General features: G+C 39.8%; 2 protein-coding genes across 2 annotated transcripts; one reads left to right on the forward strand and one right to left on the reverse strand.

Annotated features, from left to right (window-relative positions):
* The first annotated feature begins 243 nt into the window (after positions 1 to 243).
* Positions 244 to 3,800, forward strand: LOC104962606 (cytoplasmic dynein 2 heavy chain 1-like). Its single transcript, XM_010791057.1, has 5 exons — positions 244 to 372; positions 1,712 to 1,827; positions 2,103 to 2,230; positions 2,643 to 2,792; positions 3,783 to 3,800. Exons 2-5 carry the CDS (start codon positions 1,794 to 1,796, stop codon positions 3,798 to 3,800), a joined length of 330 nt encoding a protein of 109 aa, XP_010789359.1. The 5' UTR covers positions 244 to 372; positions 1,712 to 1,793.
* Positions 3,801 to 4,895: 1,095 nt separating this feature from the next.
* LOC104962607 (solute carrier family 41 member 2-like) lies at positions 4,896 to 6,696 on the reverse strand. The gene is made up of 2 exons (XM_010791058.1): positions 6,590 to 6,696; positions 4,896 to 5,269 (listed from the first exon to the last, which is right to left on the reverse strand). The coding sequence occupies exon 2, from the start codon at positions 5,223 to 5,225 to the stop codon at positions 4,896 to 4,898; it is 330 nt and encodes a 109-aa protein (XP_010789360.1). The 5' UTR covers positions 5,226 to 5,269; positions 6,590 to 6,696.
* Between the last annotated feature and the right edge of the window lie 4,782 nt (positions 6,697 to 11,478).

Below are 11,478 nucleotides of genomic sequence, written 5' to 3' on the forward strand. Positions count from 1 at the left end.
AACTGGAGATGCACTCCCGGCTAACGTGCCTGCACAACCATACCAATTATTATGAGCAGGGTTCATGCTGCATTTCGTTAAAGCTGTGTTCCGCCGCAGATCTGATTATGATAACAACAGTGCATCTTGTGATGATGATTATTAGGACGATTGGGCGATGATGAGGGTTTCCAGGGCCGAGCCTACCTATGTGTGTTCAACCACTGTGTGTGTGTGTGTGTGTGTGTGTGTGTGTGTGTTGTAGGAGTGGGTGGTGCTGGGCCAGGTTGATTTAGAGAAGTTAGTGGAGAAGCATCTGAGCTCTGTGCAAGACTGGGAGAGAAACTTCAAGGCCCTGAAAGCCAGAGGGAAAGAGTCGGAACGTCTACTAAGGTATATAACACACATAATAAACACAAGTAAACATGACAAAGTTACAACTGCTCAACAGAAAAACTATGTTAAAACTTTTTTTGAGTTAAAAAAAAAATACATATTCATAACACATATCTGGCAAGCATTTAAAGGTGGGTACGTCATTCACTTCAGATATGCACTTTTTGTTATATTCCATGGAATGTCTGTGGAAGCCGTAGTACTGTAAAAAATCCCGTCCAATAATTTTAGACGGCCCGGCTAAAATAGCTGGATGGCGTACCTGCCTGTCAGCCTTCCATCTGTTCACAAACTTATCTTGTGCCCTCATCTATGGGCTCAGAACAGTCTCATAATACACACATGCACACAGAAGGATTCACACTTGTATTTCATGATCCACACTTGTGTTTTTCAATGCACACACAGATGTGTTCCGTTTCATACATGTAAATAAAATCCAAATACAGAAAAAAGTTTTAAATGTGTATTTTTGATCCTCACAGATTTGTTTTCCGTTTAAAACCTCTGAACCTGCAAACACAACCCGCTTTCTGTGCGTGGATCGCTGTGCATTCGTGTGTGGGTTTTTTGAGACTCCCCTGATGGTCAGCCGATTCGTACTTGTAATTTTTTCTATCTATAGCCAATCAGATGTCTCCTCAATTCTAAGCCAATCACGTGAGCGCGCCCCCACGAGGGTAGATTTCTTGCGTTCATGACGTAGCACTTCATGTACGCATTTTGCGCTGTCCGGAGCTGACAGGTCTATGCGCTAATCTCAGGACACCTCCACTCTCAGTACAGCGCCACTTTCCGAACCATTGATAAATGCTTTATGTGCTCAGAACAGTCTCATAATAGAAACTACGCAGCCGAAAAAATCTGCCTCTTCCTTACAGAGCCCCTCCTCCAACACACATGAGCGTGCACACGACCAATGAGTATGTATGTATTATGAGACTGTTCTGAGCCCATAAGTTTCAAATTCTAGGTTTCTACATTCTTACCTGCCCTACCTTTAATCAGGACAATCATCATTATTTGGATATCTAAAGATAGTTATGAATGAATGATTCATACAAAACATTTTGTTATCTACACAAGCTGGATGTGGTGAAACTGTTGATAATGCAACAGTATGTGACTTTCAGTTTTCTCTCTGCTCTGATTCTGTTGTGTTGATGTCACAGATATCAATTTAAGCCATTTTTATTGTAGCTAACATTTAAATCTCCTGTCACGAATAAATGTACTTCTTCATTCAACTTCCAATGAATTGACTTTACAAATACAGGGAACTTACGCCCTAACAAAAGAGTCACGTGCACTTATCCTCTTCTTCCTCCTCTATCAGTCAGGAGAAGGTTGACTGTATTACAGTTAACTGTGAGCCGGTAAAAGCCGTCATCGATGACCTGATCCAGAGGCTGTTTGACATGCTGCTCTCCTCACTCAGGAAGTCCATACAAGGTACAGTAAAAGCAGACAGCGGGATTGTCCATTTCACTTTCATTTTCTTTACTCACTAGGTTTCGTTTTTGTTGCAGCATAGAAATGCCTTTTTTAGAAAGTCATTAGTGTTATGTATGTCCAACACAAGTCTACTCACTACTTTCCCACTTCACTGTTCAACTTTCCTTCTCTGCTCTTGTTTGTTTCAGTTTTGTTTTTCATTCTAATTGCCCAATGACATTATATGCTTTTTCCTTTTCTGATTTCTGATTTCATTTTCCTTTTGCTCTCAGGGCACACCCAGGCCATAGACAGTTTTGTTTCAGAGTCAATGGAGGTGTTGTCTAATCGACCAGAGAGCATGGAGGAGATTGGTGTGGCCGGTGGCAGATATAACCAGATATTAGCCCGCAAACCAGAAGTAAGACCAACACAATCATAAACTCTGACTAAGAGCTAAATGAAAGTACAAAGGCTCCAGTCCAATAGGTTCCCTCTAATCCCTTATTAATTGTGTTAAAATCATATGGAATTAAGACATAAAGTTATTTTTCCTCCATACATTCAAATATTTTTCCTTCATGTCAAATAAAAGAAATATTGTTTGCGACATTAATGCATTTTTTTAAACTTTTCAATCTTGCTGTTTTTATGATACTGAAGTCAATAACATGACAGGCAGGAATTCTAGTGTATGGGCATTTTTCTTAATACATTTCTGATTTTTGATATAAAAGCATAACTTATCATTTCATGTCAAATAAACCCAGTGTTTAACATACTATGGACGTAAACAATCTAATTGACAAATTCTGCTGAATGTGTGTGAATAGATCCTGCCTCAGTTCCAGTGTGCTGAGGAGAAGAACCGTTTGCTACGAGCAGTGGCTGGGGGGGGCATGGACTCCCTTTCCTCACTGAGGGCCAAGTGGGATAAATTTGAGCTCGTCATGGAGAGCCACCAGCTCATGATCAAAGATCAGGTAACAGAATGGGCTGTACTCATGAAGCGCTTTGTCCAGTCTCTGCCACCCCTCAAAGTGCTTTACATTCAACAAGTCATCCTTTACAACTCATTCATACAGAGCAATGCACCATCTTGCTCATGTAAGCTAACAATCACACAACACATCCACACACCCAGTGTTCATTTCGTCAAACTATGACGAAAAATGTTCGTCAACGACCTTTTTTACATGACTAAGACGAGACGATGACGAGCTAAAAATAGATTCTTGATAACGAAAACTTTGACGAAATGTATATTGAGTTTTCGTTGACGAGACGGGACTAAGGTGTTAATGGTGGACTATTGGACAATCAAAATGCAGGGTATTTTCCCCCAATTGTCCGTCTTGTCTGTCAAAATGCATCTTACGTTTCTAACTTGCAATATCATTATTTCCGCTCTCTTAACTCCAGAAGAGTGATCTCCCTGTGTCTCTGTGTGCGGGGGGGCCTAACAGACACGCTGCAGCGGCACACAGAGATCTGCCGGGGACGGAGCGTTCAGAAGGGACACATGCTGGAGTCCTTCAAGTTTGAAGGACTTTGTATACTGTAGGGTAGCTTGTGAATTTACTCCAGGTGGAACTAAAGTCTGATTTAACACTTGATTAGATTTCACATCATTCATATCTGTAAAGTAACTAAAGCTATTAAATGCATTTTGTGGAGTAGAAGTACACAATAGCAACACATTTAAATACTCCAGTAAAGTACAAGTACCTCAACATTTTACTCAAGTACAGTACAATATTTTAACATAGTTATATATATTTCATTTATTTCACATTTAAATAAAGCAATTAATTCGGTTAACAATTTGTTAGTTTTTCCCTTTAAAAAATAACAAAAAGTAAATATAAGAATACCGTTAAAGTACCAGATCGATAAGAGTAAAGTGTTAAGAGAGTGAAATGTTGCTTTACGAATTTCAACACTTGATACTGTCACATTGATTCCAATTTCAGATACCTGTATTTGCCTAACTGAATTGGTTAAAAGAGAGAAAACATTTTTACTAAAAGTTGACTAAGATGTAATTTTTCATCGACTAAAAGTAGACTAAAACGTTTTGAATTTTCGTCGACTAAAACTAGACTAAAACTAGACTAATAATAACCATTTTCGTCTAAGGACTAAGACTAAATCAAAAACAGCTGCCAAAATTAACACTGCTTAACTGTTCCCAGTAAAGAAAAGAAAAAAGAGCGCAAGAGAAGGGAAGGGGTTAAAAGACGAAGCACTGGAAGTCAGAGAAATCTAAAGAAGGAGACAGACATTTGCGGCCATTTCATTATTATCTTTTATAAAGCCTATAATAAGGGCTGGTTTCAAGGTTGCCCCGAACATCCTCCTTGGTCCTAGATTGTATGGTCTTTTATTGTATTATATTTCATTGTATTTGTATTTTACATTCTTACTTGTAATTCAATTTTATTTGTGTAATTTGATTTAATCTTTTTACAATGTCATTCATGTTTGTACATCTGTAAAGCCCACTGAGACCAAATACGTTTTGGGGTATTGAGCTATAAATACAATTTGATCTGATTTGGTTTGATTTGAAAATGTGCTTCCAGGTGAACCTAAAACATGCACCGACTTTTACTCTTTTACCACTGTGCAAAAAAAGGCATATTGAGCTATCTGAATTGACAACATTGGCTGTACTGTACATTTTTAGTTGAAATTAATTTAAATATTTTAGTTTTACTGTTAATTGTGCTGTACATTGTTTGCATGGTCCTCATTTAACAAAGGCATAATACAAAAATACAAATAGTTAGAAATTATAATAAATAGATACAAAATGAAATACATAATAATTAAATAAAAAAACTCAAGCTCTCGCACTTGTACTTTGTTGAATGATAATGTCTGTAATGTGTTGATAATGTTTGTACAATATAAATTTGATAGCATCAATAAATGGTATGTCCTTTTGGTGTCCAAGGAGGACATGAACAACATGAACTATTATCCCTGATGTACAACATCTCCATGAATTATATTAAAGTTATGTCTGTGAAAAAATAAAATAAAAAAATAAAACTCCAGCGGTCACCATTATGATGTTAAGCTCACATTCTCACTTCACTGTTTCCTGCCCTCACCTGAACATTGTCCAGCACCTGGCCGGCCATCACCATGCCCATCCCGGCCAGCAGGTAGGGAAACAGCACCTGAAGGCAGATAGCGATGGAGGACTCATCCTCCACTTTGGCCGCAGACACTTTGGGCTTATCCTCCTTTTTAGGGGGAGGCGCGGCCACTGGGGGTAAGAGGAGGTCATCCTGGTCCTCGATGGAGCCTACCACACCGGGACCGGCGCTCGGGCTCTTCCCCTTGGAGCGGGACTTTTTGTTCTTCTTCCTCTGGCGGGTCTGTGGGGGTTTGTCCTCCCCGGGCATGATGGCGGTGCTGGCTGTGAAGACTAGGCTGGTGTTGGATTAAACTGGGAATACAGAATCAAAATGTGGTTTATTGGTGGGGACATCTCGTATGTCAGGTTTGGTTTTATCCTATTTGTACCCAAAAATATTGTAGGTATGGATCCCATCAACTGAACAGCTACAGTAAAAGGTTATTTGTAAATAAAACTAAAACTAGATATACATCAATAAAGAGTTCAATAGCTTAGATGGAGTGTAAACATAAATACAGAGCGTTAGTTTATCTTTAGCCTTCAAATAACTAGAAATGTTCATTTGTATTATTTATTTTACTTCAAATTAAGTGTTAAGATACATTAAACCTTTATCTTTTTACAATATTCTGTTTTTCTAGAGCCTTGGCTGGAGTTTATAAAGTTAGCATTAGTCTTCAATTCTAATTCTATAGATGTTTCAATTAATGTGACAATATGACCCTACTTTTTAGTTTATTTGGCCTTTCCAACATGGTTATCTTTTTTAATTTCCATTCAAAAAATCCAGTGGTATCACTGGCTCTCTTTATATATAGAATACAATGTCAGCACACATACAGATGCACAAAGGAAAGCATGAATGCCTCATTGCTAAGGCTATGGAAATCTTTGCTCAACCTATCTGTGGCTGTTTTATATTATTATATTTATTAAAATGTTTCATACTTTCATTTGCTGCAATAAAGAAGTACCTAGATTTTAAGAATAGCAATATTAAATTGTAAAACTTATTTTGTTACAAGTACCTATTCAAAATCTTACTTAAGTAAAAGTACATAGGTACTGGCGTCAAAATATAATGAAATAACTAAAGGTGAAAAGTACTCGTTGTGCGTAATATTATATTATAATACTGATTAAGGATGCATTAATGTGTACTTCACAGCTGGGAAATGTGGAGCAAATTTGTATTAAACTTTACAATGATAAGTCAATGTTTAATTGATATGTTGTTTTAGCTTATAATGTAAATGTGTAAAAAGCTCACAAATAAATGTAGTCGAGTGCAAGTATAAAGTAGCATTTACATTTACAGTAGAGTCGACAATTACCTCAAATGTGTAATACTTGAGTACATCTACTTCATTACATTCCACCACTGGTATAGTTGTAGCCCTGAAGCTGAACCTTGATCATGGTATTGACAGTGGCTTTATTTTGCATGCTATACGTTTTTTGTCCTTAACCTTATAATGTAGGCTACGTGTATAACGTTCATTTTGTCTAAAAGCAGCCCATTCAACAGCATCCGTCTACGCGATGGGTGTGTTGATGAACTAATCCATACAAACAAACAAAAATCCTAGAATACCCTTACGAAAGTGCTAATAACGAAGAATTACACACGGTATCGTCGACAGTTTCCGGATATGGCCGATTATCTCCGAAGCCCCATTAGATGCGTCAGCACAACAAAACACCGATAAACAATCTTCTGTTGATATGCATGCCTCCACTGCAGGCTGCCATGTCTACATACCATAATATCACTTCCCCGGTAACCGAGGTTACACTACTAGGCACTTTTTGATTGGATAAACAACGTGTAGCACCGCCCCCGTGTGGACAAAGTCGGCTGCTGCGGGAATTTGGGACTCCATTGGGATATATTCAACATTTTAAATGAAGAATCATGTTTTATGCCACTCTTAAAAGTCAGGTCTTTAATATTTTGTAATCATAATACAAGGGTCCAACTTTTTTTGTTTAAGTAAATGTCTCCAACAACAGGTGTTGACACAATTTAGAACATAATTCCAACATAAAAAACATAGAATAAGAGACACTTAAGTAAGTCAGCAATGACAGCTCAGACCTGAGCCATTTAGAACTGAAGCTCCTTACATGGTCACCAGCACTCAATTACAATAAAATCAGTGGCAGATATTCATAATTATGAAACTCATTACAAACTCATTAACTCATAGTTTAAAAGCATATTCCTGCCCCTCTGTCATTGGCTACCGACAGCTTAAACAAACCTATAATACACACAGATGACATATGTTTCTGAATTATTCGACATCTTGTCCTTACCTTTTGTCTCCAGAGCTCGTGAGGGTGTGTGTGCACAGCTAAAGTGAACGCGAGCTCCCAATAATAACTATATGCTTGCCATGCTGCGTGTATGTGTTGGAGTGTAAATGTCTTGTCTATATTAAGGTGTGTGTGTGTATTTTCCGCTTTTGGTTTGCTGGTGCATTTTTCAATGTACGTTTGAGCATTAGGCTAACTGTGTGTGCGTATCAGTGTGTGTGTGTGTGTGTGTGTGTGTGTGTGTTGGTAATATCACAAACAAATATAGTGTTCTGCTAGCAAGAGAAGAGACAGAAGGTCAACAAGGCCAATCACGGAGAAAACCTACTGCTTCTGTGATGGCGTCGGACGACATTCCTCTCATTAACGGTGTAGTGTGTACGCGTCAAGTTACACGGTCTTGAGCTAAACTGCCACACAAGGTTCTACGTCGGCTTCAGCCTTGGTTTATGCGTCCTGCTCAGGCCGCTGCGTTGTCAGCACAGCCGCAGCCGCTGTAAGGTCCACTGACCGGCCACATAGCTACCCGGAATTCTCGAACCTAGTATAAGTAGTACAGTGCAACCACAAACTTTTGGCAGATAATGCGGAAATTTGACGGCCTGTTCTTTTTTCCGATACCTTTCTTTCAACTACAAACAAACGTAAAAGAGTAGTTTACCCGGTGTTTATTTTCGTATTTGTCGTAAAATAAGAAAAACTGACTGGTGTGTCAAACAAATCTACTCAGAGATGGTTTACCAGCTCGTACCGGGAGATACCACTTTTCATTTAGTCAGTATATTCATGTCATTAAACATACGTATTATTGAGTTTTATATTTGTGTTTGAGTTATTTCACAAAGAAATACTCTTTAATATGTTGGTATATATAGTATTTTCTTATTATGTTAATAGTGTAACATTTTTTATTTTTGACTTTTTTTCAGTACATTTCCTAAAGTACTATTTTTTTTATGAACGGAGTAGAATTGCATATACGACTTATTGGATTTGGTCCTTTGGTGACGCGGATCGTGTCGGTAATTCGATACACGAGAAGGTTTACCCACCACGACCGGTCGTAACTTGTAGAACTAGTTACGTCCCATCTTTTCGCACATGCTTTTGGCATCAAATAGAACAAGACAGGAGGTAGACTAGGTTTGTCCTTCATGTGCCTTCGAAAGGTCGTTCATTCTCGAGTCAGCGGAAAAACAAGCATAACGACGACGACACAACGTCATAGGTGTAACGCGTCTTTACAAGTTCGTGAGTTAGGGTGTTCATAGTTTTTTTACTGAGACGGACTTCGTAAGGTTCACAACTTGTTTCTAGGTTGTTTAGGTAGTGTCGGAACTTTCCAGTCCCTACTTCTGACATTTGTACAGTCTCTCTTTACAACCAAACGTTTGTGATAATCCTCACAATGTTCTACGGGGTTTAACTTAAAATCTAGGGTTGACACGGTCGTCAGGTGCACGGAGTTATCTAGAGAGGTGGTAACGGCAAGAACCCGATTACAAACGTCATGAGCACCAACTCCCGGACGATTAGGATAGTTATTAACAATTAAAGATAATACGAGTGTTACTACCCCTAACGAAAAGTAAACATGACACCGGTAGTCTTGTTGGTTTGTAAACATAAATCAATAACAATAATAAAATTTCATTTTTTTGCAAAATGATCAAGGAACTATTAAATCATTGATTATTTAAACCTATTTCTTGATCAATCGAACAAAGACTCTCGTCATTCGATATTGTCACATGGCATGAAAAAATTTTTCATTGACGGGGTTTACCAATATTAGTATAAAAAGTAAAAAGTGAAGAAAAGTAAAAATCCCCCGCGTTGTCCCCCCAGTCTCCAGTCACAATCCGCCCGTGACCGCGGGGACCAGGGGGATCTTGGCGTGGGACTAATTTACCTTGGGAACGCAGGGAGTGGAGACGCAGCAAGGGGGACGAAAATCAGGGAGGGATGGTCCCTTTCGTACCTCTCCTGGCGTTCCCCGGGAAGAGGAAGCCAATTTTACCTAGGAGAACGCAGGGAGTGAACGCGCAGCAAAGGGGATACTGATCAGGGGAGGGTGGTCGCCTTCGTACCTCCCTGCGTTCCCTTGGTGCTCTGCGTCCTTTTACTCAAATTCTCGTTACCCTGTGGCAGAAAGAGGCCTCGCAGTGCACTTCACTGCAGCAAACACTACTGACGACGTGTCCGACAAGCAGACTGGTCGTCGGTTGAGACTAGGGGGCATAAAAGTCTTGTGGGGCGGTGTGTAAATGTCTGTGTTATTAAACATGTAGACAACATCTGGGGTTATTTATCGCTTAGTTTATTCGTTGCATTCAGAGAGGTTTTCTCTATGTGGCGGTAGAGATTTTAGCATAGTTTTGCTCTGTTATGTAAACTAATCTCACGTGTTATATTTATTGTTTTCTAACTCTCTTCTTTTTCTCTATCAGCAGGTCAGTGTTGTTGGTCATCTAATTGTACCATAACCTAACGTGTGAAACAAACAAACACACTATCACATTCGGGATGTAACATTGTAAAATTATCGTGAGATACTGACCTGACTTACCTTTACTGTCTATGTTACGTTTTACTTTTGCGTTTTTTCGCTAGTACTTTTTACCAAAGGGTTATTATTTATTTTGTAAAAAACTGGTGAAACAACAAAGTCTATATATTGTAAAACATTGGATATTACTAGTAATTAAATTTGTTTTGTGTCATATTGACTCTCACTGAGGGCCACTCAAGTACATAGAAGAAGTGGAGGCGACCATGACGAGGTACAGTTCTTCGTAGGTCTAGTCCCCGCGACGCGTACGGGCAGCAGGTAGTCGGCCTACGTCGCGTACGTCGCTATTGTCATTTCCAGCTCGCTCATACTGCCTAAAGTAGCTCCACCACCGCCACCAAGATGCAAGAGCGAGGAGTAAATACGAAGCTAGAGCTAGAGCAGGAGGCGTCTTTATTCTTCGGGTACCCTGTGGATGAGTTCTACCGCGTCTGTTTGTGAAGGCCACTATCTCTGGAGCGCGGGCTCCTTATCGACAAACTCTGCGCAACGCCGAGCGGAGGCGTTCGGTCTGCTCTATCGGCTAGCGTTCGGCCCAAATACTTCAGAGTTTTGAGGCGGACTTCAGCCTGTCGAGACTCAGCCGAGAAGAGAGAAAGAGGAGAGCAAAACCGCCTAACGTTTGTGAATTCCACGTATGGCGGTGGAGGTCTGTCAGCCGAACGATGCAAGCTAAATATGTTCTTACTGGTACACAAGTAGCATACAGTATTATACATGATCATTTAGTAAACGACGAGTTCTAATCTAAGTTGAGATGAACATAACGGTGTCTAATGTCCATGCTCTGTTGCTTACGTCAAATCCAAGGTTGGTCCTCACCGTTGTTCGGTCATTTGCACTTTTCATTACATTGTGTTACGATGCTTATTTTAATCTTCTTTAACTCTACTACTTATTTGTCACTCCCCATTACTTATATGTGTCGTCGTACACTCGTCATACTTGTCACCACATACTTTGACGAACTTGCACTGAGTTAATCGAGACCTGACGTCATAACTGAAACAGAACGACGAAACCTGAACTAGCCTGCAGCGACCTAAACAGAACAGATGATGTCGGTCCTCAACCAACTTGCCTTATGTACTTGCCGCATGGCATTAGTCTTATGTTTTTAGTTCATTGGACATAAGCGAGCGCAATGTAAACTTTTTGCTCCTAGACTAATCGTCCAATGAAAGGCATTTGGACTTCACTTATGTAAAACCTAATGAATAACCTTATAACCACCTTTCTAAAGGAGTGGTTGTAAATTATAAGTAATGACTTATCCATGTACGGCTTAGTAGTGTCGCGTGTTTTGGATATGGCGGTTTTTCCGCTCGCAAACTTGTATTGTTCGCTTTGTACCTTCCTTGTCTTCACGCAAATTTAGCACACACACACAACACACACACACCTCCACACTCACCAATTTTTAATTTTTGTAGTCGGTGTGGCGAGAAAATCGGAAAGACTCCCTAAGACTTCCATTTGTCGTCACTTCCGCCACTAACTTTCCGCCACGCACCTTCCGGACGCGCAACAGAATAGAGTCTCGACTCAATTGGGAGTGGCGCCGAGGACCACGCCGTCCCTAAAGTACTTCACTTCCTCACAGGACGGTTGTGACCCGTCCTGTCTT

Source organism: Notothenia coriiceps, unplaced genomic scaffold, assembly GCF_000735185.1.
Source record: "Notothenia coriiceps isolate Sejong01 unplaced genomic scaffold, NC01 NC01_scaffold00035100, whole genome shotgun sequence".
Taxonomy (NCBI): Eukaryota; Metazoa; Chordata; class Actinopteri; order Perciformes; family Nototheniidae; genus Notothenia; species Notothenia coriiceps.

Excerpts from the sequence above, each read along its gene's own strand:
- LOC104962606 (XM_010791057.1), top strand. The coding sequence starts at position 1,794 with ATGCTGCTCTCCTCACTCAGGAAGTCCATACAAG. Across the intron at positions 1,828-2,102 it reads ACTCAGGAAGTCCATACAAG|GGCACACCCAGGCCATAGAC; the intron begins GTACAGTAAAAG and ends TTTTGCTCTCAG. Across the intron at positions 2,231-2,642 it reads TATTAGCCCGCAAACCAGAA|ATCCTGCCTCAGTTCCAGTG; the intron begins GTAAGACCAACA and ends GTGTGTGAATAG.
- LOC104962607 (XM_010791058.1), bottom strand. The coding sequence starts at position 5,225 with ATGCCCGGGGAGGACAAACCCCCACAGACCCGCCAGAGGAAGAAGAAC.